This window comes from Mus caroli, chromosome 8 (genome assembly GCF_900094665.2).
Source record: "Mus caroli chromosome 8, CAROLI_EIJ_v1.1, whole genome shotgun sequence".
Taxonomy (NCBI): domain Eukaryota; kingdom Metazoa; phylum Chordata; class Mammalia; order Rodentia; family Muridae; genus Mus; species Mus caroli.
The window spans coordinates 117,432,151-117,452,603 of NC_034577.1; the positions used below are offsets into that span (position 1 = coordinate 117,432,151).

The window sequence follows — 20,453 nt, forward strand, 5'->3', positions numbered from 1 at the left end:
AATCCATTGTGCACCTGTGTGTTCTGTAATCTGTTGTGCACATGTGTGTTCTATAATCCATTGTGCACATGTATGTTCTGCAATCCATTGTGCACATGTGTGTTCTGTAATTGTCACTCTGAGTTCCTCAGGTACAGGGATGGTGCTTTGTACCTGGTCACAAACCACCCAGTGCTCTGGACTGAGCCTCAGTGCTTCTCACTGGCTCCCTGATGATTGATTGACCTGCTCATAGGATGTGAGACATAACCCTGTGAACAGGGAGAAAGTCCATGCTGTGGTATGTTTGGTTAAGTACAGGATAGAAACATGATGCAGTCTCATGTCTGCCTGTGGATGTGTCCGTGGATAGTAGAGGCACAGGCCTCAAGAGACCCCAGTGTACTGCTCAGACAAAAGTCTGCAGGAAACTCAGCCATGTGTGGGCAGTGGCAGTTCTGGTGCTGTGGTGACCACAGATTGCTTTCCCTTCCACTTCTTGGCATTTTGACACATAATAATAGACACTTTATTTTTTATTCACTGTGGTAGAAAGTGTTAGGAGTAAGTTGTGTAGGAGCTGGGAAGACACATCAGTTGGCAAGGCACTTGTCACACAAGCATGAGGACCTGATTTTAATCCCTGTGTTAAAAAAAAAAGTGGGGGCTGGGGAGATGGTTCAGTGGGTGAAGGACTCGCCATGCAAATATATGGACCAGAGTTCAGATCCCCAGGACCCACATAAAAGTTGGGTGGGTATGGCAGTCCCCCAACAGGAAACAGAGACAGGAAATTGTCAGAGCAAGCTGGCTAGACAGACCAGCAGAATGAGTGAGCTCCAGGCTCAGTGAGAGATCCCATCCAATATACCAGGTGGAGTACAGTCAAGAAAGACACACAGAGTCATTGTTGAGCCTCTGCACACATGCACACATGCACACATGCATACACACATGTGCACAGAGCATGCACACATACACACATATACATACAAACATACATACGCAGATGCACATACACAGGAGAACTCTCATATACACATGTGCACATAGCACACACAAATATGTATGTAAAAACTAAAATAAGAATAAGTAAATAGGCATGATGGCACACACTTGTAATCCCAACAGTCAGAGTCACTCAGATCCCTGGGCCTCACTGACCAGTCAGCCTAACATAATTAGTGAACTCCAGACCACTGAGAGACTCTGTCTCAGAAACAAGATAAGTCACGTCTGAGAAATGTCACTCAAAGTTGACTTCCAGCCTCAATACACAGGAGCACACAGGCACACACACACACAGAACTCTCATACACACATGTGCACATAGCATACACACATACACACACATGCACAGTGAGGGAATTAACATAATCAGGATATCAAGGCTCAAGCCAATGAGATGAGGTGCTACCTTGTCTATCGCTCTTTATGGGTGTAGGTCTGTGTTGCCCAAAGTGTGTTCCAGGACACCCTAGTCCCCAACACAAGTGTCACATCTCTGACCAGCATGGTGACTCACATTGCCCACGAACCTTGAATATCCCCACAACGTGTCTCTTCAGCATCCTCTAGACTTGCACAGCAGCAGAGCCATTTAGCTAGCATGCCGATGCCTACGTTACCCTTGGGAGAACACATTCCTAACTCAGTGTTATTGTTTTTAGAGTCTATCGCACTGGGTTGTTGTTGAGTGTCTTCATTTCATTTGTTGTTGGTAATGCTCCCTTGGTGAGCAGGATTTGGAGAGACTGCAGAGCAGGAGAGTAGCTCCGTCCAGAGTTAGCAGCATAGAACATGGGGGGTGGCACCAGGTGGAAGGATGGGGAGCTAAAACAAAGGCAGACACAGTCTCCTACACCTGCCAGCCCAGTGTTGAGGAGACAGAGGCAGGAGGATTCCTAGGCCTTGCGTGTCAGCCAGCCTCACTGAGTCAGTGAACTCCAAGTTCAGTAAGAGACTAAAGTGAAAACTGAAAACTAAAGTGGAGAATAATTGAGGAAGATACTCATGTCAACCTCTGGCTTCTGCATACATGTTCACATACACACACACATACTCATATGCACTCATACAAGTACATACACATATTCTCACACACATGTGCACACACATACACATATGCATACACATGCACATACACATATTCGTTCACACACGCATGCACATACACAGTGCTCACACATGTGCATATGCACATGTACACACGTGCTCACACACACACACACACACACATACACACACACATACTCATATGCACTCATACAAGTACATACACATATTCTCACACACATGTGCACACACATACACATATGCATGCACATACACATATTTGTTCACACACGCATGCACATACACAGTGCTCACACATGTGCATAGGCACATGTACACACGTGCTCACACACACACACACACACACACACAAAGTCGTGTGATTTGGTGTCATTCTGTCTGTTCACAGAGCTTCTCAGTATCACTGTCTGGTCCCCTTGGCAAGCTCACCACACCATATTGACTACCTTTCTCATTGTTGCTGGACACTGTCAAGAAGCAACTTAAGGAAGGAGGATCTATTTTAGCTCTCAGTTTGGGGATACAGGCCACCACAGTAGGAAAGGTACAGTGGCAGAGGTGTGACACAGCTTGCAACCAGCTTTCCTTTGTTACCTCTTTCACTCAGCCCAAGACCCCAACCCATGGAGTGGTGCCACCCACTCAGGGTGGGTTTCCTTCTTCACTTAACCCTCCATGAAAACTTCCTCACAGAGGACACACATGGTGTGCCTCTCCTGTGCCCTGGGTTTATCCGGATCCAATCAAACATGACCTCTGCACTTTCATTAATAAAAACCCTAGCTGAAGAAGGACCCTAGGATCCTCAGTGAATCCCCATAGTCTCACCATGAACCTGTGTTTTATTCCTAAACAGATGTTGTTTTTATTTCTATCACTTTTTAAAATATGAGCTCATAGCAGAGACAGAGATACTCTGAGCATCCAGGCAGCGCAGGGCTGCAGGGCTGGGCAAGTCTGACAGGTAGGTAGTCGGTGGAAATTAAATCTGTCACACTTCTGCTGGAAGTGAATTCACTCTGAGTTTTGAAAATTCACTGTAATTCAAGTCAGGAAACACTGGTAGGAGGGCCTAAAGCAAGAAGCCAGGCCTGTTCTTGTCTCTCTCTAGACCCTAAGGCGCTTGCAGGGCCACATGGAAGCTTGATTAGGGAGTCATGGCTGTGGTTTCCCGGGGGTCTTCTCACTTAGAAATGGACATGACAGAAACCTGAGGATATATATCCATCCCGGCTTGGCTTCAGATTCACTGTGCAGCCGAGAATGAGCTTCTGCTCCTCCCGCCTTCCAAGTGCTCCCAAGTGCCCCCAAGTGCTGGTATCAGAGGTGTGCACCACCACAGTTCAGTTTATGCAGTGTTGAAGATGGTACCCAGAGCCTTGTGCATGCCTGTATTCCAACTGAGCTGCATCCCAGTCCAAGCTGTGTATCATTACAACACAAGAGAGACTGGCTTTGGCTAGCCATGGTCTTACTTAGTTACCACCTTGAGTTGGGATTTGCCCCATAGAAGTATGTTTCAGAAAGCATGCAAACTTTCATTCAGTTTAAACTGTTTAAATGACTGTTGGGGGTTTATCAAAATACAGAGAGTATGTTAAGCCCAGTATGTTTGGTGCCCATATCCTGCACCCCTGTTATGACAAGGGCCTCCAGGCAAATATGTTTCTCCATTCAGCCAAGTACTGGGGAGACACTATGAAAGGAAAGCTCTATATGTAGCTCACAGGACAGCAGCTCTCTTGCCTTCTCAGGGTCTTGGAGGACACGGGCTGGTGCTGCCCAGTTGTGGGCTACAGCCTGACATCTTCAAGTGACATGGCTTGCTGTGTCTATGGCCTCTGACACATTTGCTGTCCAGAGCTTGGGGCTTTGAGGGAAAACTTGAAGGTGAGGCTGGAGGCTATCTGCAGGAAGCTGGGTAGAGGGGATGGAAGGAGAAAGAATGGTTCTTTGGGTGTGATATGCAGATAAGAGGAGACTCCTCTGCTTTTCAGAGCCAGGCAGAAAGGAACATCCATCAAGGACCATCTAGACATCAAAGTTCTTCACCCCCTCCATGATGAATCCCTAGGCCCTATAGTAACCCAGTAACATATAAACACATGTGAGCTGACATAGGTGAAGTGAAAAGCCAGACCTGGTGGTTGGCACATGTTATCCTAATACTGAGAAAGCTGAGACAGGAGGATCTTAAGGTCAAGACCAGCCTGAGCTATGGTAAATCCATGGCCAGCCTGGATAAGTTAGTAAGAGGCTGCTTCAACATTCAAAGTGGTGGCAAGAGCTGGGGTTATGGCTAAGGGTTAGGAACTTACCTAGCATTACAAGGCCTTGGGTTTGCATTCCTGACACCACAAATAAATATGTCAGGCTGGGGATGTAGCTCAGTTAGTGAGCACTTGCCTAGCATGCGTGAAGCCCTGGGTTCAACCCCTGCTATTTCATTAACTGGATGTGGTGGCACACAGCTGTCATCCTAGACCCAGGGAGGAACAAGTAGAGACATCAGAAGTTCAAGGTCATCTTCAACTTCATAGCAAGTTTGGTGGCATCCTGGGACATATGAGACCTGGTGTTTCAGCTTCTCCATCTGTTATGGAAATATGTTCCTCAAACTCTCCATGCAGATCAGGTGCAGTCCAAGGATCTGGGTCTGGAGCCCAAACGTTTGCCATTCATAAAGTTCCCCAGGGCAGTGTTAAAGGATGCAGACAGAGCCTGACCTGGGGAATCACTCCCTATGCTCCAGTGGCCTTTCGGTTAGGAAACCTAGCACACATCTTCCAGCTGTAGTTCAGAGCATTACCCAGCATCCCACCTGCCTGCCCCCGAATGGTTGCCAGGGATCCAACTGTGGAAGACCCAGCTAACACCCCTTCTCTTCTTCAGGGGAGGAGCGCCCCCGGGAGCCCCCGGGCCCTGCAGAGGCCCAGGCGCCAGCTGGGACAGAGGCTGGTGGGAGGACAAGCCGGCACAACTGGACATGTTCTCAGGAGCGGCTCAGGAAGGTCTTCTGGGGCGTGGCTGTCGTGTTCTGCGTGTGCGCCTCCTGGGCCGGCTCCACGCAGCTCGCCAGGCTGACTTTCAAGACCTTCGACGCACCATTCACCCTGACGTGGTTTGCCACCAACTGGAACTTTCTGTTCTTCCCATTGTACTACGCAGGACATGTGTGCAAATCCACAGAGAAGCAGTCTGTGAAACAGAGATACAGGTAGGGACTCCTAGACCGCCGATCACCCACCTGGGGGCCGTTCCCCAAGTGCCAGGCAGCTGAGTTGACCCTGGAGGTCAGCGCTGGTGGGCTGAGGGAGGGATCAAGGGTGAGACACCACAATATGCACAAAATGCACCTGCTCTGTCCTGAAGTCAAGGTCAGAATTCTTTCTGCCTTTGATGATAAAGCCTCCAGTCTTCACCTCCACCCCTCCCCACAGCAGCCCGTTTCTATGCAATAGGGAACAGGCAACATCTGCTAGAAATGGCCATGATAGGTCTCAGAGACATAGAAATGGAAGCAGAACCCTCACTCTGGCAAGGGGAGTGGAGGCATGCTGAGGTCAAGGGCAGAAGTGCTGGGAACCAGGTGTTCATGGTGTCCTCCCTTGTGTGAATGGCAGAATGACAACAAGGCAGGGTACATAGTTAATGAATCATATCATCTCCCACGAAATGATGACCCAAACCTCACCGTGCAGCACCTTCCCTGAGACCTTCCTGAGAACCACTGGTGTGACCCACAGGGTTTCATAATATCACGCACTTAGTTGCTTTGTGTCCAACATAGGCTGTGTCCAAGGACTGACTTAATCTGTCTTGCCTGAAACACCCAAGAAAGACTGTTGGCTGGGGTGACACTATTGACCACAGAAAACTGCTTGTCATCAGTCCCTGAGGTTGAACAAAAGCTACACGTCATAGCTATTCCTTTGTGTTCTCACCACCTTCCTCCAACCATACCCACCCATCCATTACACATCCCCCTTAAGGTTGCTGTCCTAGGTGGCCTCTGTTGCTGTGATAAACACTAACCGAAAACAACCTAGCGAGAGAAAGGAAACAATGTATTTGTCTTAAGTGTCTTTAGCACTCCTTTCTTGCTAAAATCCAGGCAGAAGCTCAAGGCAGGAACCTGGAGGCAGGAGCTGTTGCAGAGGCCATGGAGGGTGCTGCTTACTGGCTTGCTCTTCATGGCTTGCTCAGCTTGCTTTCTTACAGCACCCAGGACCACCAGCCCATGGGATAGCACAGCCTACTGTCTGAAGTTGCCACAGATAAGGAAGAACATCACTGGGACCAGGGAGAAAAGAAGTTGGACAATGATGGCAGCCTTTACTGGAACCAGATTTTATCTGAGGAATATGCGTTTGTGTCCTCACACAGTTAGAGCTGGGATCCTTTAAAAATCTACTTGTAACACAGGACACACATTTGAGAGGAGGGGGAGCTGATGGTATTTGCACAGAGCTCCATGGCCAGCCTCCTGTAGGGACAAGAACCCAGAGGCCATAGAGTCTTCTTCCATGCTGACTTAAGGCAACAGCTCCTGAGCCAGCCAGAACTGGCTGGGGAGATACTTAATGCAGCAAGCACTTCTGAACAGCAGCCAAGACAGGAAGCAAATAGATTTAGGAACTGTGAGCGGGGCCCAAGAAATCCCCACAGGCAAGAAGGAAATAATGTCCTGAGTCATGGAGAAAAGCAGACATCCAGGAAAGGATGCATTTGATAGTTAAGTGGTCCTGAGTGTATCAGCCTGTAATTAGGAGACAAGACAAATGTTCCCTCCGGTTCCCATCAACCATGCACACAGAGAGAGAGTCCCTGAGCCTCAAAGATAGCACAGCACTGTCCTAAACACAGGCAGTGGGGACAGTCCATCTGGGGACAAGGATGACTGCTGACACTTGGGAGCAGGGACAGCCTAGCACACCTTAAACTGTTGGGCTGAAAAACACACACGTGGTGTCCAACTCAAGGTGGTGGCAAGGTCAGAGTAAGCAAGATGAAAGACTACATAGAAAGATTAGTCATATAGAGAAAAGCACCAATGCCTGGGCTCCAGTCTACTGGCTTCCTGTGCAAACATCCAGGGAAGGTCTAGAAAGTGGGCTGGAGAGATGGCTCAGCAGGCTAAGGCATTTGCCCTAAGCCTGACAACCTGAGTTCTATTCCCAGGGCTCCTGTGGTGGAGAGAGGCACTGACCCCCTCGGAGTTGTCCTCTGATATCCACCTGTATGGCATGATATGCACGCACAAGCCCCACCCCACCCCCATGCTGCCTTCACACACAATAAAGAAAATGGAGACATGGGTGTCTTTGTTAGGGTTTTACTGCTGTGAACAGACACCATGACCAAAGCAAGTCTTATAAAGGACAACATTTAATTGGGACTGGCTTACAGGTTCAGAGGTTCAGTCCATTATCATCAAGTGGGAGTGTGGCAGCATCCAGGCAGGCATGGTGCAGGAGGAGCTGAGAGTTCTGCGCCTTCATTTGAAGGCTGCTAGCAGAATACTGCCTTCCAGGCAGCTAGGGGTAGGGTCACAGTGACAGACCTACTCCAACAAGGCCACACCCCCTAATAGTGCCACTCCCTGGGCCAATCATATGCAAACCACCACAGTGGGTGAGTAGCTAAAGGTGCTTGCTTCTCTTACAGAGGACTGGAGTTTGGTTCCCAGCCCCTGCTCTGGGCAGCTCACAACTGCCTGTAACTTCAGATCCAGTGAATCCAGAGCCCTCTTTTGGCCTCTGTGGGTACCAGCACACACATGTGCACACAAACACACACACAAAGATACAAACATATATATATAATAAAAACTTAAAAGTTTTACAAAAAGAATTCAGCTCACTGCCAAGTTGTCTGAGAACAATGGGGAGGAGGGGGAGACTGGAAGACAAAGCCAATTTATACCTTGCCCAATTTCTAGTTTGAAGATTATCCCTACTTCTAAATGTGGTCTTTTCTTAGCATGGGTTGTAGAAGTTCTATGGCTAGATGGAGATGCTCAAGGTATCCAGAGAAGCATGAATGCACTACAGGGGTGAAGTGTAGCCTCCATAGCCAGAAGAGTCTGAGGAAGTCACCGCTGTCACGCGCAGATGAGGGAGGATTTTAAACAGTCTGGGATGCACAAAGTGGAAAAGAACTAAAGTCACATCTTTCATCTTTGTCCTTTAATCAAAATTGATGCTAGAGGAAGCTTTAGCTGACGCCGAGATGGGTGTCTTGGCAGAGAGCATTAGCAGAGAACCAAGGGAACAGGAGCCAAGCAGAGACCTGTGGCCTCGAGAAAAAAGCTGGATAGTGAAGCAGCTCCTCTGGGGATTCCAGGGAACACTAAACTGCTCACTCCTGAGCAAAATCTGGGGGGATGGGGAGCCACTAAAGAGAAGCAGGTATGTAGCACCTAGCATTGAGCAGAGAGCTAAGTCACTGGGTCCTTGTGACAGTGGGTCTGGGTGGACTGAAAGTTGCTGTCCTAAGCCATGTTTAGGAAGCCATCTGCTGCTTGCCTGTGGCTGCATGGTGACTGTCAAAGCCCTGGGGTTGCCTAGTCTCAGCTTCCAGCTTTCTAAAATGCTTCTGATCCAGGGTTGGGAGGTGGCTCAGCCAGTAACTGGGTCCATGTCAAAGCAAGGTAGCCATGGAAACCCACATGCAACCCCAGTATTCTAGAGGCAGAGATGGGGAATCCCTAGAGCAAGTTGGCAAGCGCAGGCCTCAGTGAGAGACCATGCCTGAGCATGTGAAATTATAAGACGGAGGAAGACACCCCAGTGTCTATCTCTGGTTTCCATATACATACTCAGACACATGTGTACCCCCATGTAAATGCTACTGAGCCTGACTTAAATAGCGGGTTCAGGAGTTACTTGGCCACATGGAACAGATGAATATTTCAATATCTGAGCTCTGATTCTGCTCCACATGCAAGGGAAGGCTCCCTGGATGTGTTACACTCTCAGAGCTAGGCTGTTAATAAACGGATGCTTACACATGCCAGAGCCCTGCTGTCTGCAGCTCAGTGCATGGACTTCAGGAAAGAGATTCTACTGAGGGCTCCAGCGAATGAGGTAGCCTGTGCCTTGTGCACTATGGGAGAGCGGAACACCACAGCACCATGAGGGTGTTCATTTTGGAGAAATGAGTTCCCAGCCCTGGAGGTTTCAGACATTATTATGCTAGAGCATTGGCCAGGTATCTCACACTCAGAGATAGGCATCAGGAAATAGAAGTGGGCAAGTCTCAGCCCACTTCTATTGGGATTTCTGCTCTTGCCTTGGGTCTCCCAGTGAACCCTCTCTATCCCCAGGTGACATGTGTTCCAGCTGAGGGTTCTCTGCTTCTCACTGACAGCTGGGATGTCCCAGCAGATAGTCACAGGCTGCATGGAGGAAGCAGCATGGCCAGAACTCAGGGAAGACTTTGTAGCCATACCCAATTAAGTACTCAGATTGATCCTGGCACTGGCAGTGTTTCTTGCTACCCATGCCCCCAGTGTTCTGGGTTCCTGAATGAAACACACACACACACACACACACACACACACACACACACACGGGGTGGGGGGAAAGACTTTATATTTTGATGTGCCTAAAATAGCTCAATGATTGGGACACTCCCTAACCTCCACCTGGCTAATCCACCTCCCTCCAATATCCCTGAGTTATTACTTATTAAATTCTATATATCATCATTGCTGCCCTGAACCTGGTCAGGCAGCCCTCTTCAGGGCCACTCTCTGTCCTAAATGGTGACTCTCCTCTCTTCCCAGCATGGCAGATCTTCATCATCTCCTTTCTCTCTGTCCCCAGCCCAGGAATCCTAAAAGTCCTGGCTGTGTCTGCCCTGCCCAGCCATTGGCTGTGGGCATCTTTATTTGCCAATCAGAGCCAACTGGGGACAGGGTCTCTCAATGTTGTAAAACATGCAGACATGCAAACAGTTTTGGGGACCCAAATTACCATAATATAAGCAGCATTAGACCAAACCCACTACAAGTCTTCAGCCAATGGGCAACTGAAAGGTGCTGGTGACCACGATCCCAGGCAGCTGTGCCCTGGGTAGGTGCCACTGTGGGATGGAAGGCTGAGACATTGCTGAGGGGAGTGTGAGGAGATGCCCTACCAGCCCCTCTGACCCTGGAACAGGAAGATGGTATCTCAGACCCAGGAGTATCAGCAGAATCCAAAATAGAACAGATGGAGCCTTTGCAGCCCTGTCAGGGGGCGTTCCAGAAACTCCTAGCCATAGTGACCTGCTTTCAAAAGCAAACACAGCCAAGGCCTCCTTATGGGGAAAGAGGGAAGAGACAGAGAGGTGGTAGCAGCTCCCCTTAGCTTTTGTAGTCCTGGGTTTCCAAACGCTGGCTGTTTGTCTTCCTCAGGCATAGAACAGCACTCAGAGACAAGGGCCATCTCAGATCCTGTGTCTCCAACCTGCAAGGGCTGAGTGCATATTCACCTCCCTACACAGATTGTTATAGGAGTGTTGTCAACCTTGCAGAGGCAAATTTCCGGGTTTGCAACTAGATATTAGGTGGTCCAGTCTGAAAATGGCTCTTGTGTATCAAGGAGAGACACTGAGAAGCTGTGATCAGAGAGACTTTCTTCTCAGAGTTTAAAGTCTATGGAGGGAGCAAGAGAGGAGGTGCATGGCGGGGTGGGGGCAGGAAGAAGAGGCTCAGGGGTGCATGGCCCGGCACACAGGGGAGAAGCCAAGAGGCAGTGAGGCTGGACAAACAGATGGTTTCTGGATGCTGAGGGAGGTATGGAACGTTGTAAACAGATGGAGAGCTCGGATCCTGGGAAGCAGAGGTGTGTGGGTGAGAGCAGATCCCAGGGAGCCCCTGCTCTGTGCAGAAGAGGTTCAGAGCTGGCGTGACTCCCAGAGCTACCGCAGTGACAACCAGGTTGCAGGTTTTAAAACCACTCCTGGAGAGTGTGATGGAGGCGGGCTGCAGGCCAGGTTAGCTCAGCAAACACCTCCTTAATGTCTGCCTCTCCGGGACATGTGGGCAGATGTGGATGACACAGATGTTTCCCTCCCTCTAAAGACCTCATAGAGGGGGAACGAAGCCCACAGAAAACCAGAATGGAGCATGAGGGGGGTGGGGGCAGATGTCACCTGAGGCAGACAAGGGCTTGTATCGTGGCTGCTAGGACAGGCAGAGTGGGTCTTAGAACAAGGACGAACTGGGGCTCTGTCCTTTGCATGTATGCATGAGCGTGTCTGTGTGTGTGAGGGTACATGTGGACACGTGTGTGGAGGCTAGAGGTCAACCTCAGGCCTCAGATGCATCAACTTTGCCTTTTTGCTTTGGGATGGAGTTCTTCATGGGCCAGGGACTCATTGATTAAGTTAGGCTGCTTCCAGAAGCCCCAGGGAATCTGTCTGTCTCTACTATCATTGTTGTGGGTTCTTGTAGGTCCCCGTGCTTAAGCACTTACTTATTTGTTTTATATATACAAACACACTGTTGCTGTCTTCAGACACACCAGAAGAGCACATCAAATCCCATTACAGATGGTTGTGAGCCAAAATGTGGTTGTTGGGAATTGAACTCAGGACCTTTGGAAGAGCAGTCAGTGCTCTTAACCACTGAGCCATCTCCCCAGCACACTCCCCCACCCCCACCTCACACCCTGCCCTAGGGCTTAAGTCTCCAGAACAGGAACTTCAAGGATTTGAGCAGAAGACGGATAGCGTTGGAGCCATTGTTGGAAGGAGGATTCCTGGAGCCACTTATGTAGCCATTAGCTGCATATGCTGGAGTTTCACACTGGAGGTGGGATGAGTGTCCGGTGTCTCTCTGGTGGGGGAGGGGCGTGTGCTCAATCCCTGGACGACAGCAAATAAGAGGGATGTAAACCTAGAGCCAGGCTCCTGCTGGGAATGTCCAGCTTCCTTTTCAGACTCAGAAGAAAAAAAAAAAAATCCCTTGTGTTGGTGAAAATCATTTCTACATCCGGGTTTGCTGATGCTGAGCTGCAGCATGGTGAAGATAAGTCTTCTTCCCAGGTGTCTCAGAGCAGGTTTTCCAGGCACTGTGGTGAATACTAAGGTGTAGCAAGACAGCAGGAGTCAGCACCGCCCTTCACCTCCTGTGTCCTGTGCTATACCCATGCTGAGTGATGACTTCCCTCCCCTCCCCTTGCTCACTCTGAGCCCCAGGCCCACACAGTCCATCATTCCCAAAAGCAGTTCATTATCAACTGCTCCTAGAAACAGAGGAGCAAGGCACTCCATGCCAGGAGGATCTGCAAACTCCCAGTCTGAGGGGAGCACACACCTGAGGGGACCTCCCACCTCCTCCTGGCTCCATCTTTCTCTGCAGCACTAGGCGCCAAGTGAGGGAGTGAGAGAGTGCTTCCCTTACTCTTTTGTTGTAGAAATTATTTAAATCCAGGCCTGAGGTTTCCACCACACCTTAGCTATTTAAGTTCCCAGATGAAAGACACATGCAACCTTTATATTTATAATAAGCCTTAAATAGTACAAAAGCTAGTTAGCTACTGACCCTCTATGCTGTTAGAATCTACTTCTTATTGATAACCCCGAGCTATTACTTACTGTGTTTCAACTGTGCTGCTCTTAACTCCAAGCGGGCAACCCTCAGGGCCATGTTCTCTTGACTCACAACCCATGGAGGCTTCTCCTTCCCTCTCTCTTCACCTTCTTCCTCTTCATGGTTCCTCTCCAACCCCAAGCCCTCAAAACCTAAACCCTACCTATGTCCCTTCTGCCTAGCTATTGGCTGTTGGCATCTTTAGTTACCAGTCAGAAATAACTTGGGGGCAGGGTCACTTAGCATGTTACATGTGGACTCTGTCTGTGAGATAACCAGGTTTTGGGGGCACACACTTAGCATTACAATAGATAGCAATAGACCAAATCTCAATGCTCATTTATTTCCTTCAAGAAGGCAAACTCCACGAGGGTGTAAGGGTTTGAAAATTGCTGAAGGAAACCCCAGACTCAGATATCATGCCAAAACAGTATTTATTCTGCAGAAACATCTAGCATGCTAAGGTCGCCATCTTTTCAGAATGGCAATGAAGACAAAGACATTCGAGTCCCTTTATAACAGAACTACTTAATTGCTTCTGAGATAGCAACAGACTTCTAAAACTTAGGGCACATTCTAAGAGGTTACAAAAACCATTAACCAAAGGTCATAACCACAGGTGCAAAAACAGGAGGTAGATTTTGACTGGGTTCATCTGTACAAAACTTCAAGGAGACCTTATACAGTCTTTAACTTTCCATGAACCTGTAAGCTAGTAACAAATGATGAATGTTTAACCAGATAATTACTCCTAGTGGATATGCATGTAGACACTCTCTGTGATAAAACTCTTATTCAGTGTATAACCTGAATTTAGGTGCAAACTCATAGTGAGCTTTTTACCCTGTGAATACACACTCTGAAAGTGCTGGGAACAAAGGGCAGAGGCAGGCTTCCTTCCCCTTTTCCTCCCCAAGACTTTAACCCAGAGCCATGCAAAGACTTCTTTACCTTGCCTCCTACTGTTCTCACCATGAGGTGCTAAACCAGAGACGGGCAGCCTCCAGCCCCAGAGCAACTCGGCAGCAGATCGGCTGCAGAAGCAGAGAACTTTACACCCAGGATAGATAGCAAACCGTCAATGGCCTAGTATCTGAGTGGAGACAAAATGAACTCTTCAAGGTTTGGTGAATCAAGTCACAAACTTCAGTGTGTTGGTGTTGCTTGTTTTCATAACTGGTTTGGACACGATTTGGAAACCGCAATTTGTGGTCTGGGTTCTGTCTGTAGCCTGGTAGTTGACAATGAAGATTACAAAGGAGCATTCTCAAACCCAGAGGCCATTTTAGCCGAAGCAAAATGCCACTCCTAGTACTGTATACACGCATGTGCACATAGGCAACTGAGGATCAGTGGCTCTGTGTCTGGAAATAAAGCTGCAGCGGGTCCCCTGTGTCAGCAAAGAAGGAAGTGACCCAGGGTGGCTGCATGGGTGTCTGTTTTAGGGTGGTGCTTAGACTGTTCAAGGATTTATTTTATAAAAACAAGACAGAAGGACTGGAGAGATGGCTCAGAGGTTAAGAACACTGATTTTCCAGAAGACCTCGGTCCAGTTCCAAGCACCCTCATGGCAGCTAACAACTATCTGTAACTCTTGTTTCAAGGAATCCAACGCCCTCTTCTGGCCTCTGTGGGCACTCCACACACCTAGTATGAAGACATAAATATAAGAAGGACAATTACACACGTAAAATAAAAATAGAAAACCTTCAAAACAAAAGGCAAGAGATGGTCCACATGCCCTGTCACCCCCAGGCAGATACAACATCACACTGCTGTTTTAGCACCCTGAGTGCCATCCAGCATCTGCCCCCATCCACACCTCTCTGTAAACAGCTGTGAGTTTACACTGTAATATGGCATAGGGAAGTACTCCAGACAGTTCCTGGCTGTGAGTTCCTGAAGCATTTCTTAGCTGCACTGGGACAAGTCAGAGCTGAGGAACCAGCTCCTAGTCTCTCCTGCTCTCCCTAAACCAGCTGATCTGTTCTCTGGGGTCTCAGTTAATCCTTGAACAGATAACAGGGATTGACTTAGACTTCAACTGTTTTTGTGCTTTCAAATCCTACATGTATTGTCCACTGAGCTGTTGCCTCAGTTGCTTGAGTTTTGTCAAAAGGTCAGCCCCAGGTCAGCCCCAGAACCTCTGTCTGTGTGAAGGTGTGTGCTTGGAAGAATGAAGGTGTTTATGTGACTGCTATGCTGCACTAGAGGACTTACATCTGGAGGCAGGGAGTATGTCAAGATATCCCTGGCTAAAGTAGAGCCTTATTAATGTTTTAACATAAGTATTAAGATCTCTGAACATTTTCAAGGTCAGTCTAGCAGGTTTGAAGCAAGGAAAACTAGCTTTGGGGGAAGGGAGTAAAATCCCCAGCATCCATGCAGAAAGCTGAGTGTAGTGGGCACTCTCAATCGCAGTGCTGGGAAGGCAGAGACAGGCAGCAGGTAACTGGAGCACTAACCAGTCAGCCTAGCTTTCCTGTTGAGTTGGTCCAGGTCAGTGAGGAAGTCTGTCACAGAACAAAACATAACACAGGCACACGTACACACACACACACACACACATACACTCACTCTCTCTCTCTTTCTCTCTCTTACACACACACACACACACACACACATATATATGTCGCAAACACACATACACACACCATACTTACACACATGCACACATACACACACACATATATACCATAAGCACACATACATACACACACACACACATACACACACATGCCACAAATGTACATACACACACACACACACATAGCACACCACACACCTACATGTACACACACACACAGCTGGGTCCCAAGAGGAGGGAACCCTTACTCCCATGGGTTTTGATGAGTTATCAGCACCATATACCAAATAATGAGGAAGATTCCTGTGTATGGCATATAAAAGACAAAGACTCACAGGCCATAACCGAGAGGCCAAGGTCCTGCCCAACGTTACCTGCTAATGTTGAAGAATTTTTCAACATTCTGTTATGTTTAGTCAAGATGGTGAACCAACTGATAGGCAAACTGAAACTTAAAGTCTCAATTTAGCATAAAAGAGTCTACCAAGAGACTTAGAACAACCAGAAAGGGACTTGCAGAAACCTCTGATCCAGTTTGTTCCTGTTATCAAAAATATCATCAATGTGTTCAAAGAGAAAGTGCCAGGACCCCTTGTTCCCCAACAGCCCTAGTCTTCTCCATAAATAAATCTAAGAAAAAGGCAGTCAAAAGCAGTCTTTCTTCATAGGCAGGAACCTGGGGACAGTGCCTGGGCAGTGCAAAACAACACATGTTCTGAACACTGTGTATTAAGGAGCAAGAACATAGGCTTGCCATAGGATAGGTCAGCATGGAAATCAGCTGCTTTCATTTGCTATGGAAGCACAGTTGTGATGGTTTGTATGTGCTTGGCCCAGGGAGTGGCACTATTAGGAGGTGTAGCCTTGTTGGAGTAGGTGTGTCACTGTGGGCATGAGCTTTAATACCCTTGTCCTAGCTGTCTGGAAGTCAGTCTTCTCTCCTGTCTGCCTTCAGAACAAGAAGTAGAACTCTCAGTTCCTCCATGCCTAGATGCTGCCATGCTCCCATCTTGATGATAAAAGACTGAACCTCAAACCCTGTAAGCCAGCCCCAATTAAATGCTGTCCTTATAAGAGTTGCCTTGGTCATCATGTTTGTTCACAACAGTAAAACCCTAAGACAACAGTCAAGTCAACTCTGAGACAAATGCTTAGTCCAGTAGCTTCAGCTTGTTCCCTGACTAGCTCATAACTTAATTACCCACTTATTTTACTCTGTGTCCTGACATGTGGCTGGTTACCTCTCCTCAGCTTTATATTACTGTCTCCTCCAGAGTTTGTGTGAATGTCTCCATTTATTCTATGAGTTCCACATGGCTGGTTACCTTCTTCTCAGGTTCATGGGTCCATCTCCTCCAGCGTTCAGGACAAATCTCCCATGTGCCTAACTCATTCCCAGAATTCCTTGCCCTCCCCCAACTCACTGCAGGAACTCCCACCTCCTACTTCCTGCCTCAGCTGATTGGCCATAGGCTGTTTTATTGACAGGTGAATGCTTTTACACAGTGCACAAGAGAGTCTCTCTACACTCCACACCTCAACTCTTTCCTGAAAGACAGAGCCTCTTACTGCCCACTGTAAAGGGTTGCTCTTGGGATTGCCTGCTCCCTGGGTGCCACAGTTCTTGTGCATCACGTGCTCGAACTGAAAAGTATACATGTGTAAAACCTGCACTGTGCTTGATCGAGGGGTTTCCTACTCCTCTCCAGGACATGATATATAAATCCCAAAAGTCAAGCAAATTAATCCTTGTTCTTCCCAGGTAGTAAAATGATGGTGGTGGTGATGGTGGAGATGATGATGGTGGTAGTGTTGATGTTTGTGTGAAACTCAGTCGTTCAGTTCAGAAAAGTCATGCTACTGGTGTGTAGTACATGGCAGGGTCCATGCTGCTGGCGTGGAGCACCCGGCAGGAAGACCCATATTGTATGGTGTCATTTCATACTACTGTCGTGGGAAAGCATTTGTAACAGAAATGAGCTTCGGGATGGACGAGCTCTGATGTGGAAGAAGCATTGTGTCCATCCCCTGTGAAGTCATCCAAGAACACCGCTGAGAGACAGATGAAAGCATGAGGTGATCCATTTGTCTAGAAAACAAGGTCCTGTCAAGCTCTTGACATGCCTGAAACAGTCAAGACAAAATGGGCTGTTGCTGTGCACAGTGGCAGAGTGGATACGTCCCTTGTCATATTGTCCTTCAGTATGGCCACTACCTCAGCCTGCCTGTATGCTATGCAGCCCTGGCTAGGCTGGTGGCATTGGCTAACCTAGGCCTCTTGGGAGAAGACATTACAGGGTTATCACACGAGGTGTCCCTCTTGCTACCTCACTCAGCATTTGAGCATTACCTGTAACTCACCTGCCCCTTGGATACAGAAGGCCATGGAGGTCTTGCTTGGAAAGAAGTAACCACAAGCATGGCACAAGGCTGGTTCAGGTTTTCAGCCTGCAATTCACGTATTGTGTATGGGTTGGATGGCCGTGAGCGTTCCTGAAACTGAATGAGCACATATCAAAAATGGCATGAATGCAGATTCCAGGTTTAGGGTGTGAGTCACCTCCCCGGGAGCCTGAGCTTTGATGGTGGCTACTGTTGCTGGACAGTGGGTCCTTTGGTGGGGGATATAATCAGTGTCAATATTCCACGTTAAGGTCTGTGTGTGTGTGTGTGTGTGTGTGTGTGTGTGTGTGTGTACGCGCATGCTTGAATGCATGTGTGGATGTATGAGTGTGTATGCATGCACACACCTGTGCATATGGGAGTGTGGGAGTGTTTATGCATGTGTGCATGTGAGTGTGTGTGCACATGTGCTTGAATGCATGTGTGAATATGTATGTATGCGCATGTGCATGCATGTGTGTACACATGTGCTTGAATGTATGTGTGCTTATGTGTGTACATGTGCATTGTGTGCATGTGCAAGTATGTGCATGTATGTGAGAGTGAGTGTGTGTGTGTGTGTGTCAATGGAGGCTAGAGATTGGCATCAGGTATTTCTTCAATTGCTCTCCACACTATGTTTTGCATCAGGGTCTCTCACCACTGTAGTACTTGTAAACCAGACTGAGTGGCCCCTGAGACACAGGGATTCACATGTCTGTGCCTCGCAGCACTGGGGTTATAGCTTATGTCACATGACTAGGTTTTGTTTTGTTTTGTTTTGTTTTCTTGGCATGGTTCTGCAAAATCTAACTAAGGTTTCCATACTTGCAAGCTTTACTGTGTGAGCCATCACCTCTGCCCACATGGTGTATTTATTTGGGTTATTGAGCCACAGGGCAAGAGCACTTGTCTCTCTTTGCTGGCTGCTTTATTATATTGCTTTCCACATAGCTTTTCTCAGCAAAGGGACTGGGAGTCTATGGAAAAGACTCCTTGAATTACTACAAATTACTATGCCTGATCTTCTAAGCAAAATCAAAGCAATTCCCTCTATGTAGACTGTGCCTTGTCTAGGTATTCAGTAATTGACCTCTTGACCAAAACACATTGTAAACATATTGTATCTTCCTCGAGCATCACCCAGAGCAGGTGAGGCACATGTGCCTTGACTAGGTACTCAGTGATTGACCCCTTGCCCAAAACACATTATATCTTCTTCCTCAAGCATGAGCCAGAGCAGGCTAGGCACATGCCTAGCTCTCTTGAGATAGCCCTCTTTCCAGCCGCTTCCCCACCTAGTCCTAAGGGAGGGGTATGAGCCTCCTGCTCTCTCTACATCCTTCTTATCATAAAGCATTTCCCGCTGTGTTCTACAAGACCCTCTCTGAACAGTTCCCAAGCCAGAGCCACGCACCCTTCTGGTGTACATTGCCTTTGTAGCCCTGCCCCCACACTGTCTGTCTAGTTGAATCGTCATGGAACGTAAGCACCGTGACCGGCCAGCGCAGACTGCCTTTGCTGATGCCTGTGTACAATCTATTCTTGGGCTTCCTGGACCTTTTAAAATAGACTTTCAGTAATTACATTTACCTCCTCAGCTGCTTCCTACTGCACCCTGAGACAGCAAAGGCAACTTATGGGCTTAATGCAACATTGTGGAGTGGGCTTGTTAGTTTTGTGCATTTCTTTCCTACCCGATTTTATGATGCTTACATTTAATGAGTTACTCTTGATCATGCATACATTATTAATTTATAACATAAAGGAAATTAAAAGGACTAGAAAAATTAAAGATCCCTTGTTTCAGGGATGTATTGTTAGACCCTTTATGTACCAGCCTTTCTTTCACCACACACTTCTCCAGGGGAGAGCAGAAGAAGAGAATTTTTAAAATGGTTTAAGTATTTTACCAACAAAATGGAAATTCTGGATGAGCACAAGAGGTCTGTCAAATGCTGGCTAACTGTTTTGACCAGTGTGTGTGTGTGTGTGTGTGTGTGTGTATTCATGTGTGTGTACAGCTACACACATGCTCATGTCTCAGTCTGCCAGAGGTTGACACTGGATGTCTTCTTGGGTTGCTTTCCATATTACTTATTGAGGCAGGATCCCTCACTGAACCTAGGGCTTATGGAGTAAGTTGAACCATCTGGCTGTTGAGCTTCAGAGACACCCTCGTGTGTGGGATTATAGGCACATGTGGCCATGCCTGACTTTTCTGTCTGGGATTTGGAGCCAAATCTTCATGCCTGGGAAGCCAGAGCTTTACCCATTGAGCCACCTCCCCAGACTGACCAGACAGTGTTTAGGCATTTAGGCACTGTAGGTGTTTAAATCACTGTAGGACTGTGACATGGTGAATGTGTTTCCTGGAACATGGAATGTTTAGCTCCACTTTCGGGCTGTGTGTTGTGGTAAGTGTTTCCTGGCATGTCTTGAGCAAAGGGAGTTGTTGAGGTAAACTGAAGAAGCCATACCCCCATGCATCATGAACATGATCTCTGTGCCTGGAACTGAAGTCAACCTGGAAACCCACACCCTCAAGTATGCAGTCAGACATCCTTGAGGTCCTGGGTAGGGATAAAATGGTTTGCCTTGTAATGGTGCAGGCCTGAGGAGTTCACATCCCCATCCTTTTTGGTGGTGTGCAGTGCATGATAATATTACCTTCTCTAATGAGGAGAAAGGGCTGGCCCCATCTAGGTTTCCTGGTCAAACCCTGGGAATCCTAAGCAAGATAGCACTGTCATTTGAAGCAAGCCCTCCTGAGGTTGGGGGATGGAGTGGATTAGGAGAGTCAGCTGCCAAGATCCCTGAACCCCAGCTATCCTGAGAGCTTGCTCC

At 47.9% G+C, this 20,453-nt stretch overlaps 1 protein-coding gene across 1 annotated transcript in view; it reads left to right on the forward strand.

Annotated features, from left to right (window-relative positions):
• The window catches only part of Slc35f3 (solute carrier family 35 member F3), a 243,123-nt gene that overhangs the window by 163,906 nt on the left and 58,764 nt on the right, over positions 1-20,453 (forward strand). The window contains exon 3 of the mRNA XM_021170429.2: positions 4,948-5,269. Coding sequence (XP_021026088.1) covers positions 4,948-5,269 — 322 coding nt within the window. The remainder of the gene's footprint in view (positions 1-4,947; positions 5,270-20,453) is intronic.